A 14,788-nucleotide genomic window follows, 5' to 3' on the forward strand; every position below is an offset into this window, starting at 1 on the left:
GAAATATGTACAGAAGAAGTGCATATGTTTAACATATTGAATTACTTGTTGTCTAGGGAGGGATAGGGAGGAAGGGAGGAAGAAAATTTGGATACTAGGTTTTGCAAGGGTGAAGGTTGAAAGCTATTGTTGTATTTTGAAAATAAAAAAGTTATCTTTTTAAAAAAAAAGTCCTCATTTTCCTCCCTTCTGGGTGGTCAATTTTCCATGTTTCATAAGCAGGTATAATGATTAATATAAAAATTGGAATGAGAATTATTTGAAGTATTGGGAAAACCTGGGAATTCTGACTTCAACTAGTTGAACAGAAGAATGACTATGGATCTTTTCCTAATAAAAGCATATCCTGGATGAGTCATCAGGGATTTATCCTGGACTAACAGCTCTTGCTTTCTTCTTCATTTCTATTTTTAACTCTCTCTCTCTCTCTCTCTCTCTCTCTCTCTCTCTCTCTCTCTCTCAGCACATTTATATATACGACACAGACTCCCTGCAAATAAACTATTTTTATTTTTATCTCTTCACAAAATAAATAAATTAATTCAATTTGCAGTGAACAATATCCCAAAGATAGGAAACCCTCCCCTCCCAAGTTCATTCTTAACAGAGTTCTCCAAAAATCTCTGGTGGGAGGAGGGGATGATGGTGGAGGGAGCAGGGAGCCTGCAGCCCCAGAAAGCAACTCTAGGAGTGGAGGGAAGGGTTCCCCCTCACCCCTCGATGCCTGTTAGCACAGTGCTAGCTGGAACTGATAGCGTCCCACTTTGGGGAACCAGGAGGTAAAGGAGGACTGGGGACAGGGAGGAGGGGGAAAGTAGTCTCCTTATAAGGAAAAAACATTCTGGGCCTGCCAGAGATGTCTTCAGCAACACCACATCCTGAGGTGGGAAGAGGTTCCCAGATGGTGTTACTGGGTTCTATGGATGTCAGTCCACTTTGTTGAAACTGAAGCTCTCTCTACTGGGAAAGGAGGCATGTCAAGTCACTGCCCATCCATGGAATATGAAGTCGAGAAAGGCAACAGCCATGACTCCTCCAAATGGAAGTAGCCCCACCCAGCAAGGATGAACCCCTCCTGGTCTGGACATGGTAACTTGGCTGCCTTTAGGCTCCCCTGAGCGGTGACCAATCTCAAAGTAGAATGTCACCCTCCTCTCACCAAATATGGGTGGCCTGGGATGACCAGATGTGGAACTGTCACTTGTCTATTGCCCAGGAGAACGTAAGCTCCGGGAAGGCAGGCACTAATTATTTGTTTTTTGTCTTTGGATGCCCAGTCCCTGATACAGAGCTTTGGTCACTTGAAGGCACTTGAATAAATGCTGGTGGAATTAATTGTGTATAACAAATGCATTTTTGTGTTGGCTAAATTCTAGGTCAGGGCTCTGAGGGGACAGGGGAGCTTGTCACTGAACACTGTCTTTAGAAGCAAAACATGTGCACGGAGACAGCATTCTGAGGTCAGGGTGCCTCTCTAAGGAGAGGGGGAAGCACCCCCACAACAAGAACAGGGAAACAATGGGGGTAATGAAGACAAGCCTCCTGAAAAGCAGGACTGGTGGAAGGAGGGGAGGAAGGGCTGAGGGAGCTCAAATTGACTCCAGCTGCCTCACTTTTTGGGGGGGACCCCCCTATAGCAATGGCTCCTGATCCCTGGGCTAAGGGGAAGCCTTTGGTTCCTCTAAGTCTCCCTCAGGACCCCAACTGACTTTTCTACCAACAACCTCCAACCAATACTTCTTGTTGGAAGAAAAATAACAAAAGAAGAAACTAAATCATAAATAACTTTAAAGCCCCAAATGGTCCCCTACCAAGTTATACAGTTTTCTCCCCAGAAACCTCAATGGGGGAGAGGGGAGCTTCGAGATACTGGTTTGTCACTTTGATGGCTAATTTGTGGTCTGGTGAAGGAGTAGGAAAAGACTAGTGTCTTCTAGAGAGAAATAGGGACTTCGGGCTGTCCTATTCCCCTCTTTTCCCCTGAATATTCTTTGTACATTCCCCAGGCTTGGTCCAGCTTCAGCCAATCAACTAAAGAGGCCTTTTATCTGTCCCCCTGGCTTTGATGATGCCTTCCAAAGGGAGGCCCCGGCAGCCTTTAAGGAGAGAGGCTCCGTGGGAGTCAAACGGGTCTTTGGGGGTGAGTGTGTGTCATAAATAAATTGTAAGAGGGTTGGCCAAAATCCAGGTTAACGCAGCCGTCAGCCACAAAAATGAGTAAACTTAATAGATAAAAGGAGGTAGTAGTGAGACCCAGGAGCCTGCAGGGGCCTCCCTGGGGCTGGGAGTTTCCCAGGAGGCCTTCAGGCTAGGACTATCTCTCACCTCCAGGTCCCTCTTCTACAACAATTAGGATAAACACAACGAGAGACTCTCTTGGAGTGCTTGGGGCAGAAGTCCCCCGCAGGGACCGGGAGACGCTTGAAAGTTGGGGAGGAAGGCAGAGTGTGCTGTGGGCGGGTGAAAATGAGATCGGAGGCAGTCCAGCTTCCAGCCTCCGGGGAGGATTCCTCCGGGTGGGATGGAGGTTTGCAGGGCAGGAAGCTGCTTTGGAAATCCCGCTGGCAAGAGGAGAAGGAGAAGGGGGTGGGGCGCAGAGGAGGGTAAGGCCCGCTTCTCTAGCAAGAGGGACGCGCCTGGCTCATTTAATTTCTTACTGGACGACCCTTGCCACCACAGCCCATCTCTCGGGCTGTCACGGCTCCGCCTGCGCGGTGGCGGTTCGGTCCGGCAGCTGACGTCGGTAGGTCAGGGGGGTGGGGGCGGGCTTGTGACTGGGGATCCAGGCCCCCTCCTGCCATTACGTCACCCAGAAGGTGCCCCGGTCCTCCAGCAGACTGACCGAGCGATTGGTGAGGGTGGCGGGGTCGGGGGCCAGCTTGTAGCCGAAGAGCCGCATGGCGGGAGCGCAGGCTCCCTGGACCACCTGGGCCAGCTTGAAGGGGATGCTGAAGCGCCACTTGTCAAACTGCTCCGAGGAGTTCTTCTGGGTGGAGTAGATGCCGCTGCTGTCCTGGGAGGCTTGGGTGTTCTTCCGGATCCAGTCCTCCACCTGCGGGGTGAGGGTGATCCCCGCGAAGCGGTACATCTCCCGGGCCTTCTGCAGCGGCAGGCGGGCCACGTCCTCGTAGCGCACCAGCATGTAGCGGCCCCGCAGCCAGGAGGGCTGGCTCAGGCCCAGCTCGGCCGAGAGCCGGATGCTCTCGCAGTTCCCCCGGAGCCGCTGGACCTCGTCCTCCCGCAGGTGGGCCTCCCCTTCCGCCACCCATTTCTTCCAGATCTCGTACTTGCCGGAGAAGGCCACCATGCGGGACGCCTGCACGGCGCGGGGGTCCCGGACCAGCTGGATGATCCGCATGTCCAGGCGGGGGTCTTCCACCAGCGGCCGAAGGAACTCCAGCTGCCGGATGCGCACGGCCTTGAGCGCCATGTGCTCCTTGCGCAGGCAGGCGTCCGCGGCCAGGGTCAGGTTGAGGGGGCCGCAGCGGCGGTTCTTGCAGTGGAACTTCTCGAAGACCTTCTTGACGGTGGGCGTGCACACGGGCTCTTCGCAGAGCGAGCGGCTGGACCCTCTCCGGAACATGAACTGCGTCAGGTGGTCCTCGGGCAGCGGGCTGATGAAGTGCTCCAGGATGTAGAGGTCGCACAGGAACAGCTGCTTCAGCACGTCCCGGTAGACCAGCGCGGAGCCGGCGGCGTTGGCGCCCCCGGGCTCGAAGGTCACGGTCCGCTCGATGTGCCACAGAGGCTCGAAGAGGTAGAAGATGTTGCCCTGCTGGTTAAAGAACTCCCCCACGAAGGACGAGCCCGTCCTGGTGGTGGCCATCAGCAGCACGTGCCGCCGCGGGCCCGGCCGCAGCTCCGCCGGCTCTCCCCCCAGCTGCAGGGTGACGTTCCGGAGCCGCTGCCGGAGCTGGGAGAAGGAAGAGTCCAGTTCGCTCAGGGACAGGAGGGACGCGTTCTCGGCGAGGATCAGCGCCGGGTCGGTGCTGTTGGCGTCCATGAGGGATTGGGGGATTTGCTTCAGCTTGTCCGAGACCCTGGGAGCATAAAGAAAGAGAATTAATCATAATGGAATCCACAGACAACTCTGTTTTGCAAAGCACTTTACTTTTTAAAATAACAGCTTTTTATTTTCAAAATATTCGCAAAGCTAGTTTTCAACATTCGCTCTTGCAAAACCTTGTGTTTCAGATTTTTTCTCCTTCCCTTCCCCCATTTCCTTTAGGCAGCAATAATCCAATCTTATGTTTAACATGTGCAATTCTTCGATACACATTTCCACCTTTATCAAAGCACTTTACAAATATCTGATTCTATCTAAAATGATGTCTAATAGCTTTTTATTTTCAAGATACATGTAGAAATGGTTTTCAAATTCACCCTTGTAAATTTTGTGTCACATATTTTTCCCCTCCCTTTTCCCCATCCCCTCTTCTAGACAAGTAATTCAATATATGTTTAACATGTGCAATTCTTCTATAGCTATTTCCACATTTATCCAAGTACTTAACAAATACCTAATTCCATCTAAAATATTATCACTAAAATGGTCAAGGGAATATGAACAGACAGCTTTCAGATGGCGAAATTAAAGCCATCTATAGTTATATGAAAAAAAATGCTCTATAACACTATTGATTAGAGATGTAAATTAAAACAGCTCTGAGATACCACCTCACACCTCAGATTGGTTAAGATAACAGGAAAAGAAAATGATAAATGTTAGAGGGAGTGTCAGAAAATTGGGACACTAATGCATAATGCATTGTTGGTGGAGTTGTGAACTGATGCAACCATTGGGGAGAGCAATTTAGAACTATGCCCAAAGGGCTATAAAAAAAAGTCTGCATAACTTTTGATCCAGCAGTGCCATTACTGGGTCTGTATCCCAAGAAAATCATAAAGGAGGGAAAAGGACCCACATGTGCAAAAGTGTTTGTAGCAGCTCTTTTTATGTGACAAAGAATTGGAGAAGGAGTAAATGCCCATCATTTGGGGAATGACTGAACAGGTTGTGGTATATGAAGGTAATGGAACATTTTTGTTCTACAAAAAATGATGAACAAGCTGGCTTAGAAAGGCCTGGAAAGATTTACACAAACTGATGCTGAGTGAAACAAGCAGAACCAGGAATACATTGTACACAATAACAAAAATGTGAGATGATCAACTATGAAAGACTTGGTACTTTTCAGCGCTTCAGTGATCCAAAGCAGTCCCAATAGACTTTGGACAGAAAAATGCCATCCATATCCAGAAAAAGAACTAAGGAGACTGAATGTAAATTACCACATTATATTTTCACTTCTTTATTCTGTTTTTTTTTTATCTCTCCCATGATTTTTCCCTTTTGCTTTGATTTTTCTCTCCCAACAATGTGTGTTAAAAATAAATAAAAATTTAAAAAGGAAGAAAAAATAAAATATCAGTAGACACAGCTAGATGACACAGTGGATAGAAGCCCTGGAGTCAGGACCTCAGACATTTAACACTTTTTAGCTGTGTAGCAAGTCACTTGAGCCCAATTGCCTCTCAAAAATAAAATAATATCACGGCTAAAATTAATGTCTGTGTAAGCAGTCAAATGCCAATACACAACCCATTTCCTTCAGGAAACCTTCTGGGAGCAATTCTTTCTACTTTAATCCCTGACTCAGAGAAATAGGATCTAGGAAATAGGATCAAAGTGTCTTGTTGACGAAGGAAAAAAGCGAGAACCAACAAAATCTGGTAATTTGCACAAGTTCATAGTTAAAGCTAAAGTTAGTAGCAGGGCCAGCTGGGTGCTGTAGTGGTCTTGGAGTCAGGAGGACCTACGTTCAAATCTCACCTGAGATACTTATTAACCGTGTGACCCTGGGCAAGATACTTAACCCCAATTGTGTGCCCCTTCCCATGAAATAAAAATTAGTGACAGAGTTAAGACTGGAACTTAGGTATCTTTTTTTAAATTAAATTTATTTTCCCTCTTATCATCAAGCAATTTTTTCTTCTTTCCATTATCCCCTTAACCCAACTGGAAAAAAAAGAAAAAAGAGAACCCTTATGATAAATATGTATAATATTTCGTTTCGGTCCCCAAAAAGTGAAGCAGGTACTAGTCTGCATTGGGAGGAGTTTTTTCATTGGGAATACCTTATACCAATGAAACAACAGGTACAGCTGATAGATAGGGAGGGAGGGAGGGAGGGAGGTAGATTGATGGATGGATGGTTAGATAGACAAATAGATAGTTGGATGGACAGAAGAACAGACAGGTAGGTAGCTAGAGATAATGGATGATTGAATGGATATATAGGTAGACAGACAGACAGGTAGGTAGGTATGTAGGTAGATAGATGAATAGGTAGATGGATGGGTGAATGGATAGACAGGTAGATAGATTGGATGGATGGATGCATGGATGGGCAAATAGATGGATAGACGGACAGACAGACAGGTAGGTAAATAGATAGAGAGACAGATGGATAGGTAGACAAATGAAATGAAAGTCAGTGGGTTTGGGTCATTGTTTGGTCTCATTCTTCTATAAGATCACCAGCTCTATGAGGGTAGGGATAATGTCTTATCCAAAGTTTGCTTCATATACAATGGGCACTTTTCTTCAATGAATGAAGGTATTTGTGAAAATAAGGGGAAAGTTTCCCTCATTTCTTACCTTGATATGATTTTATTTTCTTTCTCAATGAAGACAAAGACAATGACCACAAACAGCAGGAAAAGAGCATATTTGCTCCTCATTCTCAGGCTGTGAAGAAGGTCCCGGGTATCCTGAGGCCAAGAATGTCCTTTTTCCATGGGGATCGATTGGAGGAGAGGGAGGGAGGGGCTCTGGGAGCTCCTTCCCCTCCCCACAACTTGCCCAGCCCCTAGCCTTGTGTGGTTAGCTGGACCGCATCTTGGATCTTGCCATCAGGGAGAGGACACCCATGTCCTGCAAAAAGGGAAAAAATGATGTCAGCCGAGCAGTTCACATTTTGAAACAAGGGAAAGAAGGATATTGGAGCTAGTCAATTCAGGACGCCATCCTTCCAAGGGCTTAATGTAACTACAGCCCCTAAGCATGGAAACCTAAAGCAAAGTGAACCTTAGGCCAGATGAATAATGGATTGGCTAGAATCTGAAACGGAATTAACCCCAAATATAATTGTTATTTAGCCATGAACAGAAGCAACATTATTCTTCATTATGTTTCAAAGAAAACCTTATGATCTAGGCATGTAATCCAAAGAGGCCAAGGAGAGGAAAAAAGATCCTGGGAAAACCGAATTATTCCTTGTGTAACGGCAAAAAACTGGACAAAGGTTGGGATGCCCATTGATTTAAGGAATAGCCCAACCAGTGGTGGTAGATGAATATAATAGGACTACTAGGCCATAAGAAATATTAACTATGGAGACTATCAGGATACACAGAAAGATTTTTATGAACTGATGCAAAGTGAAGTAGGCAAAATTGGGAAAACAATATATACAATGAGTTGTTGTTGTTTAGTCATTCAGTCGGGTCCAATTCTATATGAACCCATGGACACTTGTCCACGTATAGATACTGGAAAGATTTCCCTTTTCCTTTTCCAGTATACCCCCATTTTACAGATGAGGAAATTGAGGCAAATAGGGGTTAAGTAATTTGCCCAAGGTCTCCCTGCTAGTGAGTGTCTGAGACTAGATTTGAATGAGACTCCAGATCCAGTGTTCTATCCATTGTACCACCTCACTGCCCCGTTATATACAAGTGTATATAGTTTAAACAATAATGTAAATGAAAGGAACAATAACAACACAGTATCCAAATTGAGCATTATATAATTATAGCTTTGTCCCAAAGAAGAGACATGAGAACATAACTCCCCTCCCTTCCTTGTAAAGGCGGGGTCTATGGAAGTGGAATCCTAACAAATTAGGACTGATTGGTTATCGCTGTTGTTGCTCGCTGAACTGCTTTTCCCCTCTTTTTAAAAAATTCTTATATATGGAACAGCTAGGTGGGGCAGTGGATAGAGCACCAGCCCTGAAGTCAGGAGGACTTGAGTTCAAATTTGATCTCAGACACTTACGTCTTAGCTGTGTGACCCTGGGCAAGTCACTTAACCCCAATTGCCTCAGACGCAAGAAAAAAAAATTCTTATATGAAAGGTCTATGTAGGTGGGAGGGAGAAGGAATTGTTTGGCAAATGATGGTGACATAAAAACAAGAGTAATCAATAACTTAAACATTTCTAAACCCAGAAAAAGTTGGAATAGCATCGTCTCCCCCCCACTCTCACCCTAACCCTGACATGGGCATTCAGAATGATGGAGTCGCCTTTTCTCCCAGCTGGAAGGGATGGCTCCTCAGGGGGGTTAGAGCTACCTCCTCTGTAAGGCACATGGCCAGTGCTCACTCAGTTTTTGCTGCTTCCAAGGCCATCCATTCCACTTCTGTTTTGAGTAAAACATGCCTCACTCTCAGCAAAGAGCTGTTGAATTAGAGATATGGAGCTAAGGAGGAGGAGTCAATGTGTTGGCTGTTTTGCTCACTTTCACTTCTCTTACAAAGGCGGATTTGAGAGTTGACTGGGAGTCACAATGATTTTTTTTTTAAAGAATCAACAAAACATTTTAAGAAAAGCAAAACAAGGACTAGGTAGGTAGTGCAGTCCATAGAGCCTCTGCTCTGGAGTCAGGAGGACCTGAGTTAAAATCCAGCCTCAGATACTTACTAGCTGGGCAAGTCACTTAACCCTGAGTGCCTGAAAAAAATTTTTAAGTGAGACAGGAAATAAGACACTCAGTAGAGCAATGTTAAGGAACAATAGTTTCTAAAATTTATATTAAGTTTTAAAGTTTGCAAACCACTTATATTATCACATCTGATCTATCACAACAACCTTGTGAGATTGTTACTATTAACTATATTATAGATGAGGAATCTGAAGCTTAAGAAAGGTTAAGCAAATGATCCAGAATGACATAGCTAATAAATCGGTTAAGGCAGAATTTAAACCTAGTGCTTCCGGATCAGAGTCCAGCATCCTACCTATGTCTCCAACTTCAGGAAAAGAGAAATGGAAGCCAGAAGGAGAAAACATGTAGGAAGAGGGGGCAGGCAGCATCTTCCAAAGCTTCTGAAATCAAGAAGATGGAGTTTGAAGAAGAACCTGAAGAGATGGTCGATAATCTTGGAGGTCAAAGGAGATGAAGCTTGAGGAAGAGCATTGAAGAGATGGTCGATAACCTCAGAGACCAAAGAAGATGGAGCTTGAGGAAGAACCTAAAGAGATGGTCAATAATCTTGGAGGTCAAAGGAGATGGAGCTTGAGGAAGAGCATTGAAGCGATGGTTGATAACCTCGGAGATCAAAAAAGACGAAGCTTGAGGAAGAACCTGAAGAGGTGGTAGCTAATTTCTGAAAGTCCGTGAAGTGAGAGTGATCACTGAGGATGTGACCAGGAAGCTACTTCCCAGTCTCTGTCCCCAGCAGAGCCAATAAGCTGTCCCACTCAAATGGCCTGAGAGCACGTTTGCTGTGCTGCACATATGGAGAGCTCTCTTCTCAAGAGTAAGAAGGTGGTTGTTTTTTTCCTTCCTGGTCCTTATGCCAAGAGAGGCCAGATTCCTAGAAACAATAATGACCTCCCCTAACATCTTACATCAGCAACAAATTTCCTGAGGCAAAACTAGTCTTCCCAGAAAGCTCCCTCCCAGGAATCCTTCCTATTGGGAAGCAACCTACTCATTTTCATTTGTGCAAAATACCCCATGTTTCATGGGTTTGGGACCCTTGGGTACCTGGTGTTTCCCCAGAAGGTCCCTGAGGCTTTTCTAGAAAAGGGAATCCATAGCACAGCACCTTCTTTTGCACTTCCTTCAGCTGAGGAGCTCCAGTTCTCGGAATTCCCATCCTGTTCTGGCCTCTGGATAGAGGGAAGGAGAACTATGTGGGGGTGGTTGGAGACATGGGGTAGTGCACCAGATTTCTCCCAGAGTCTTCATTCTAGAGGGATAGTGTCTGTTCCTACCAAACCTCTCTATCCAAATATTCTTGTAGGTTACATAGTCCATGATATTTCTGGTTCCTGGAATCTTGCTTTACAGAAAATCATAGAAACTTGGGGTTTGAAGATGTTAGAAGCCTTCGAAGGTCAAACCCCACCTGCTTAGAGGGCAGTACCCAGTGGACCACTCTGTGAGCCTTTCTTTCACCTTCCAATGGTCCCGGCTTGAACTCTGCCCATTCAGATTTGGCTAGGACCACCCCTTTCCAACCATATGCTTTAAGAACCTTGCCACCTGCCCTGTTGATACAACCAAAGACCACAGGGCATCTAATTCCATCTTCTTCAGGGCATTGTGCTCTCCCTCCCCCCAACTAGAATGTAAGCTCCTTGAGAGCAGAAACTCTGGTTTTTAATTTGTATTTACAGTATTGAGCATAGCGCTTTACAAATAATATTACTTAATTGCAAATAATGTTTTCCTATTGCATTCCATCTAATTCTTCTCTGAATAAGAATCCCTCTACTTCTCTGCAACATAGATGACTTTTGTTCAGCCACCCTTTGTTCAGTTAATCAGTCAATGAGCATTTATTAAGTGCCTACTGTGTACCAGGTATTATGCCAATTACTGAGATTACGAAGAAAAGCAAAAAAAAATCAGTTCCTGTTCTCAAGGAGCTGGAGGAGTTAGATGGAATAGTGGTTAGAGTGCTACATCTGAAACAAGGAAGACTCATCTTCCTGAGTGCAAATCCAGCCTCACATACTTGCTAGCTGTGTGACCCTGGGCAAGTGACTTCACTGCCTCAGTTTCCTCATCTGCAAAATGAGCTGGAGAAGGAAATGGCAAACCATTCTAGTATCTCTGCCAAGAAAACCCCAAATGGAGTCACAAAGAGTCAGACATGACTGAAAAACGACTTAACAACGGTTCTCAAAGAGATAACGTGCAATCAACTGTGTACAAACAAGACATACATGGTATAAATTAGGGACAGCCTGGGAGGGAAGCCACTAAGATTAAGGAGGATTTGGAAATGCTTCCTACAGAAAGTAAGACTTCAGCTGAGACTTGAAGGAAGCCAGGGAATAGAAGATGTAAAGATAAAGAGTGAGATAATTCCTGGTTTAGGGGAACAGCCAGTGAAGGTGGGGACGATTGGGAGATGGAGTGTCTTGTGGGAACAATAACAAAGAAGCCAGTGTCCATATCTAAAAGTAAGTGGGAGGGACAAAGCTCAGAAAGGGGAGGCAGGCTATGAAGGGCTTTGAATGCCAAACAGAGTATTTTATATTTTATGTTTGTTCCTGGAAATGATAGGGAGCCACTGGAATCTTTTGATTAAAAGCATCAGATCTGTGCTTTAGGGAAATCACTTTGATAGTTTAGTGGAAAATGGAGTGGACTGGGGAGAGAGCTGAAGTGGATAGAGCCATCAGCAGATTATTGAACCTCCAAGTAGATAAGGTGATGAGATCTGCAGGTAGATAAGGTGATGGGCAATGTTAGAGAGAAGAAAGCATATCTAAGAGACGTTCTAAGATAAAATCAACAGGATTTGGCACTCATCCCGTCCTCCTGTTGCCAGGAGTGGACGGGGTGAGTGAGGAGTTGAGAATGAAACTGAGGATGTTCTGTTCAGAATGTGCAACAGTCAACGGGAGATGCAAGGCTGGAGGTCAGGAGACAAATTAGGGATAAATAAGTGGAATTGAGAATCATCAGCATAGAGATGAAAACCGAACCCATGGGAACTGGGGAGATTTCTAGGTAAAGAAGTGATGAAAAGGGAGCCCAGGACTAAATCCTATGGGACAACTGCTCTTAGGAGGAATGACCCAGATGAAGATTCAGCAACAGAAACTGGGAAGAAGCAATCAGGTAAAGAAAAGGAAGAGAAACGGGATAGAATAGCATCCCAGAAAAGTGGAGAGTAGAGAATATCAAAGAGAAGTGGGTGATCAGCCATAACAAAGAGTGCGGAGAAGACAAGATGAATGAAGATTGAGAAAAGGCCATTGTCAATTAAACTATCAATTGGTAACTTTGGAGAGAGAAGTTTTGGTTGAACGATGATGTTGGAAATTAAGACAGAGTTTAGAAGACGAGAAAATTGACTTAAGACATTCACCCACTCCCAAGGCTGCCTGCTCCTCTCAGATGTATCACAAATTTTGAGCTGAAAGGGATATCAGGGGTCACCCTCTCCTTTTATAGATGAGGGAACTGACGCTCAGGTGGGGTTCTAACTTGCCCAAGGAAACAAGGACAGCAGAGATAGTTTTAAATTTGGGTTCTCTGACTCCAGACAGTTAACTTTCTATATTCACCTCTTTGTAACTTCTACTTTGCAGTCATCTCATAGTTCTGAGTCTATATTTCCTTGTGTGTAAAATGGAGGAGGTAAGGAAGGAATCCTGGCATAGTGAATGGATGGCACCTTAGAGTATGTTAGGAAGACCAAGATTTAACTGTTGCCTCAACACAGAATGCCTGTGAGACTCTGGACATATCACTTAACTCTCTGTGTACCTGAGCAACTCCTAAGACTTTGACTTGAAGAGTAGGTGTGGATCTTTTAAGGCAGGAGTTTCCTCAGAAGATGGATTCTACGTGAACAAAATTATAGGAGTGTGAGGGGAGAGAGAGAGACAGAGAAAGAAACAGAGAAAGGGGGAGTGGGAGAGAGAGAGGGGAGAAGGAGAAGGAGGAAGAGGAGGAGGAGGAGGAGGAGGAGGAAGAGGAGGAGAAGAAAAAGAAGAAGAAGAAGAAGAAGAAGAAGAAGAAGAAGAAGAAGAAGAAGAAAGAAGAAGAAAAAGAAGAAGAAAGAAGAAGAAGAAGAAGAAGAAGAAGAAGAAGAAGAAAGAAGAAGAAAAAGAAGAAGAAAGAAGAAGAAAAAGAAGAAGAAAGAAGAAGAAGAAGAAGAAGAAGAAGAAGAAGAAGAAGAAGAAGAAGAAGAAGAAGAAAAGGGAGAGAAAGACAAAGAAAGAGATTGGTGGAATCATTTGGACTTTAGGTCTAAGAAAGAACAACAAAGGTGCTTTAAGGAGTCAGGGAATGGAATTCAAACTCTCTCTCAGGAGGTGATCTGAAGAGTGGAACAAGGCAAGAGAATGAATGAATCCTTCTGGGTTTTGAACATTTTACTACTTTCCTGGAATGCACAAGAATCTTTGTCCTTCCAAAGAAATATAATTGGCTTTTTGCCTACAGAGGCAGGAGAGCTCCTGTGGGAATGTAAGCTTTCCAAGTGTTAAAAAAAAACCCAGTTTATTGATGAATGCTAGAAAACTGTAAGCATGGGAGGGCTGCAGTTTTCTAGACTTAGTTCCATGTGGATGTTGGTGCAGCTTCTGGGCTGCAGGTAAGGGCTAAGGGGAGGTGACATGAGCATAGAGATTGAGACACTACAGGCTTTAGGGGACGGTGCCCCAATGTTCAGAAGTTTTTATCTATGTAGAAGATGAGAGGGAACAGAAGGCCACCATCCTTTATTCTAGACTTGTCCTATGATGAACACGCCATGAAATTAAGCCACCAAGTGGCCTTGCCTGTCTCATGATCTTCCAAGTTCAGGTTTAAGTTTCCAATTTCCAAACTACTTAAAAAAAAAAAAGATAGAGCAAACAACTTTACCTTGAATGTCTGGGTGTCCTTGAGAAGAGCACTGGGCTCATTTAGAGGGTTATTAATAGTACAGTTAGCATTGACTGAACATCAATAAGAGCCCTGCCTTGCCAGAAGGAGAAAACATGACTCTAACCTAGAGGGCTCACAGCCCAAATGAGAGAAGTATTAAACTCAGGAGGAAAACAGGCCACATCTGCCTAAACACTCTAATGTACTGCTGCGGAAGCTGTGAATTGTTCCAACTGTTCAGAAAAATAATTTGTAAATGTGTGAGAAAAGTCACTAAACTGTTCTTTGACAAAGAAGTCTCATAGATGCATGGAAATCAAAGGCAAAAAAAAAAGGAAGGCAGAGGAAATAAAGTCAGGAAGATCCAAGTACAATTCCTGCCTCAGAGACTAGCTGTGTGACCCTGGGCAAGTCCCTTAGCCTTGTTCGCCTCAGTTTCCTCATCTGTAACAGAATGATAATGGTTCCTATGATCAAAGTTGTTTTTATGATTTAATAAATGCATACAAAGTGTTTTACAAACCTTAACACCTACAATTCCAAGGAATAAGGTAGGAAGGCAGGGAGAGTGCAAAACTTGGTAATTCTGTAATAATAGTAGATTCAGGCTGGGCTTATTAAAAGAACCTTTTCTATCATGCTTTAAGATTTGCAAGGTACCTTACACGCATTACATCATTTGTACAGTGCCCAGCCCATAGTAGGAGCCTGATAAAATTCTTGTTGACTTGACTCATTCTTTGTAGCAACCCTATGAAGTATTATCCTCATTTTACAGATGAGTAAACTGAGGCTCAGGGAGATTGGCTTGCACAAGGTCACAGAACCACCTTTAAGGTCTCTGCTAGTTCAAACCTTATGAGTAAGTGTTTAATGGAAGATTGGAACCCACTTCTATCTCTACTCTCATCTGATGCTTCTCCCACTGTATCACCCAGGTCAAGCATTCTTGGGGTCCCTCCTAGATGAGGGCATCCTGCTAGGGGGGCTCCCCCCCATACTGAAGTGCCTGAGAACTCCTCTGTCAATCCACCCATCCATAAACCATCCTGAGGAAGCACATAGACAGCTGCATTTTGTTTCTGAGAAAACTGTCCAACTTCCTTTCCTCAAAATCCGCCCCCCCAAAAAAAAACAGCATTTGGAGTCACCTGGCAGGAAGT

The 14,788-nt window shown here is 44.6% G+C and overlaps 1 protein-coding gene across 5 annotated transcripts in view; it reads right to left on the reverse strand.

Annotated features, from left to right (window-relative positions):
- Window positions 1-473: 473 nt before the first annotated feature.
- Window positions 474-14,788, reverse strand: part of CHST3 (carbohydrate sulfotransferase 3) — a 61,935-nt gene continuing 47,620 nt past the window's right edge. For 4 of the 5 annotated variants that reach the window (XM_031956545.1, XM_031956546.1, XM_031956548.1 and 1 more), the window contains exons 3-4: window positions 6,662-6,937; window positions 474-4,040 (exon numbers count right to left, since the gene is read on the reverse strand). In XM_031956545.1, the coding sequence (XP_031812405.1) occupies window positions 2,801-4,040; window positions 6,662-6,801 (1,380 nt within the window). In that variant the 5' untranslated portion in view covers window positions 6,802-6,937 and the 3' untranslated portion in view covers window positions 474-2,800. Of the gene's footprint in view, window positions 4,041-6,661; window positions 6,938-9,024; window positions 10,371-14,788 lie in introns of those variants that run through there. The other variant, XM_031956549.1, reaches the window with a different exon arrangement.

This window comes from Sarcophilus harrisii, chromosome 2, assembly GCF_902635505.1.
Source record: "Sarcophilus harrisii chromosome 2, mSarHar1.11, whole genome shotgun sequence".
In the NCBI taxonomy this organism is placed as follows: domain Eukaryota; kingdom Metazoa; phylum Chordata; class Mammalia; order Dasyuromorphia; family Dasyuridae; genus Sarcophilus; species Sarcophilus harrisii.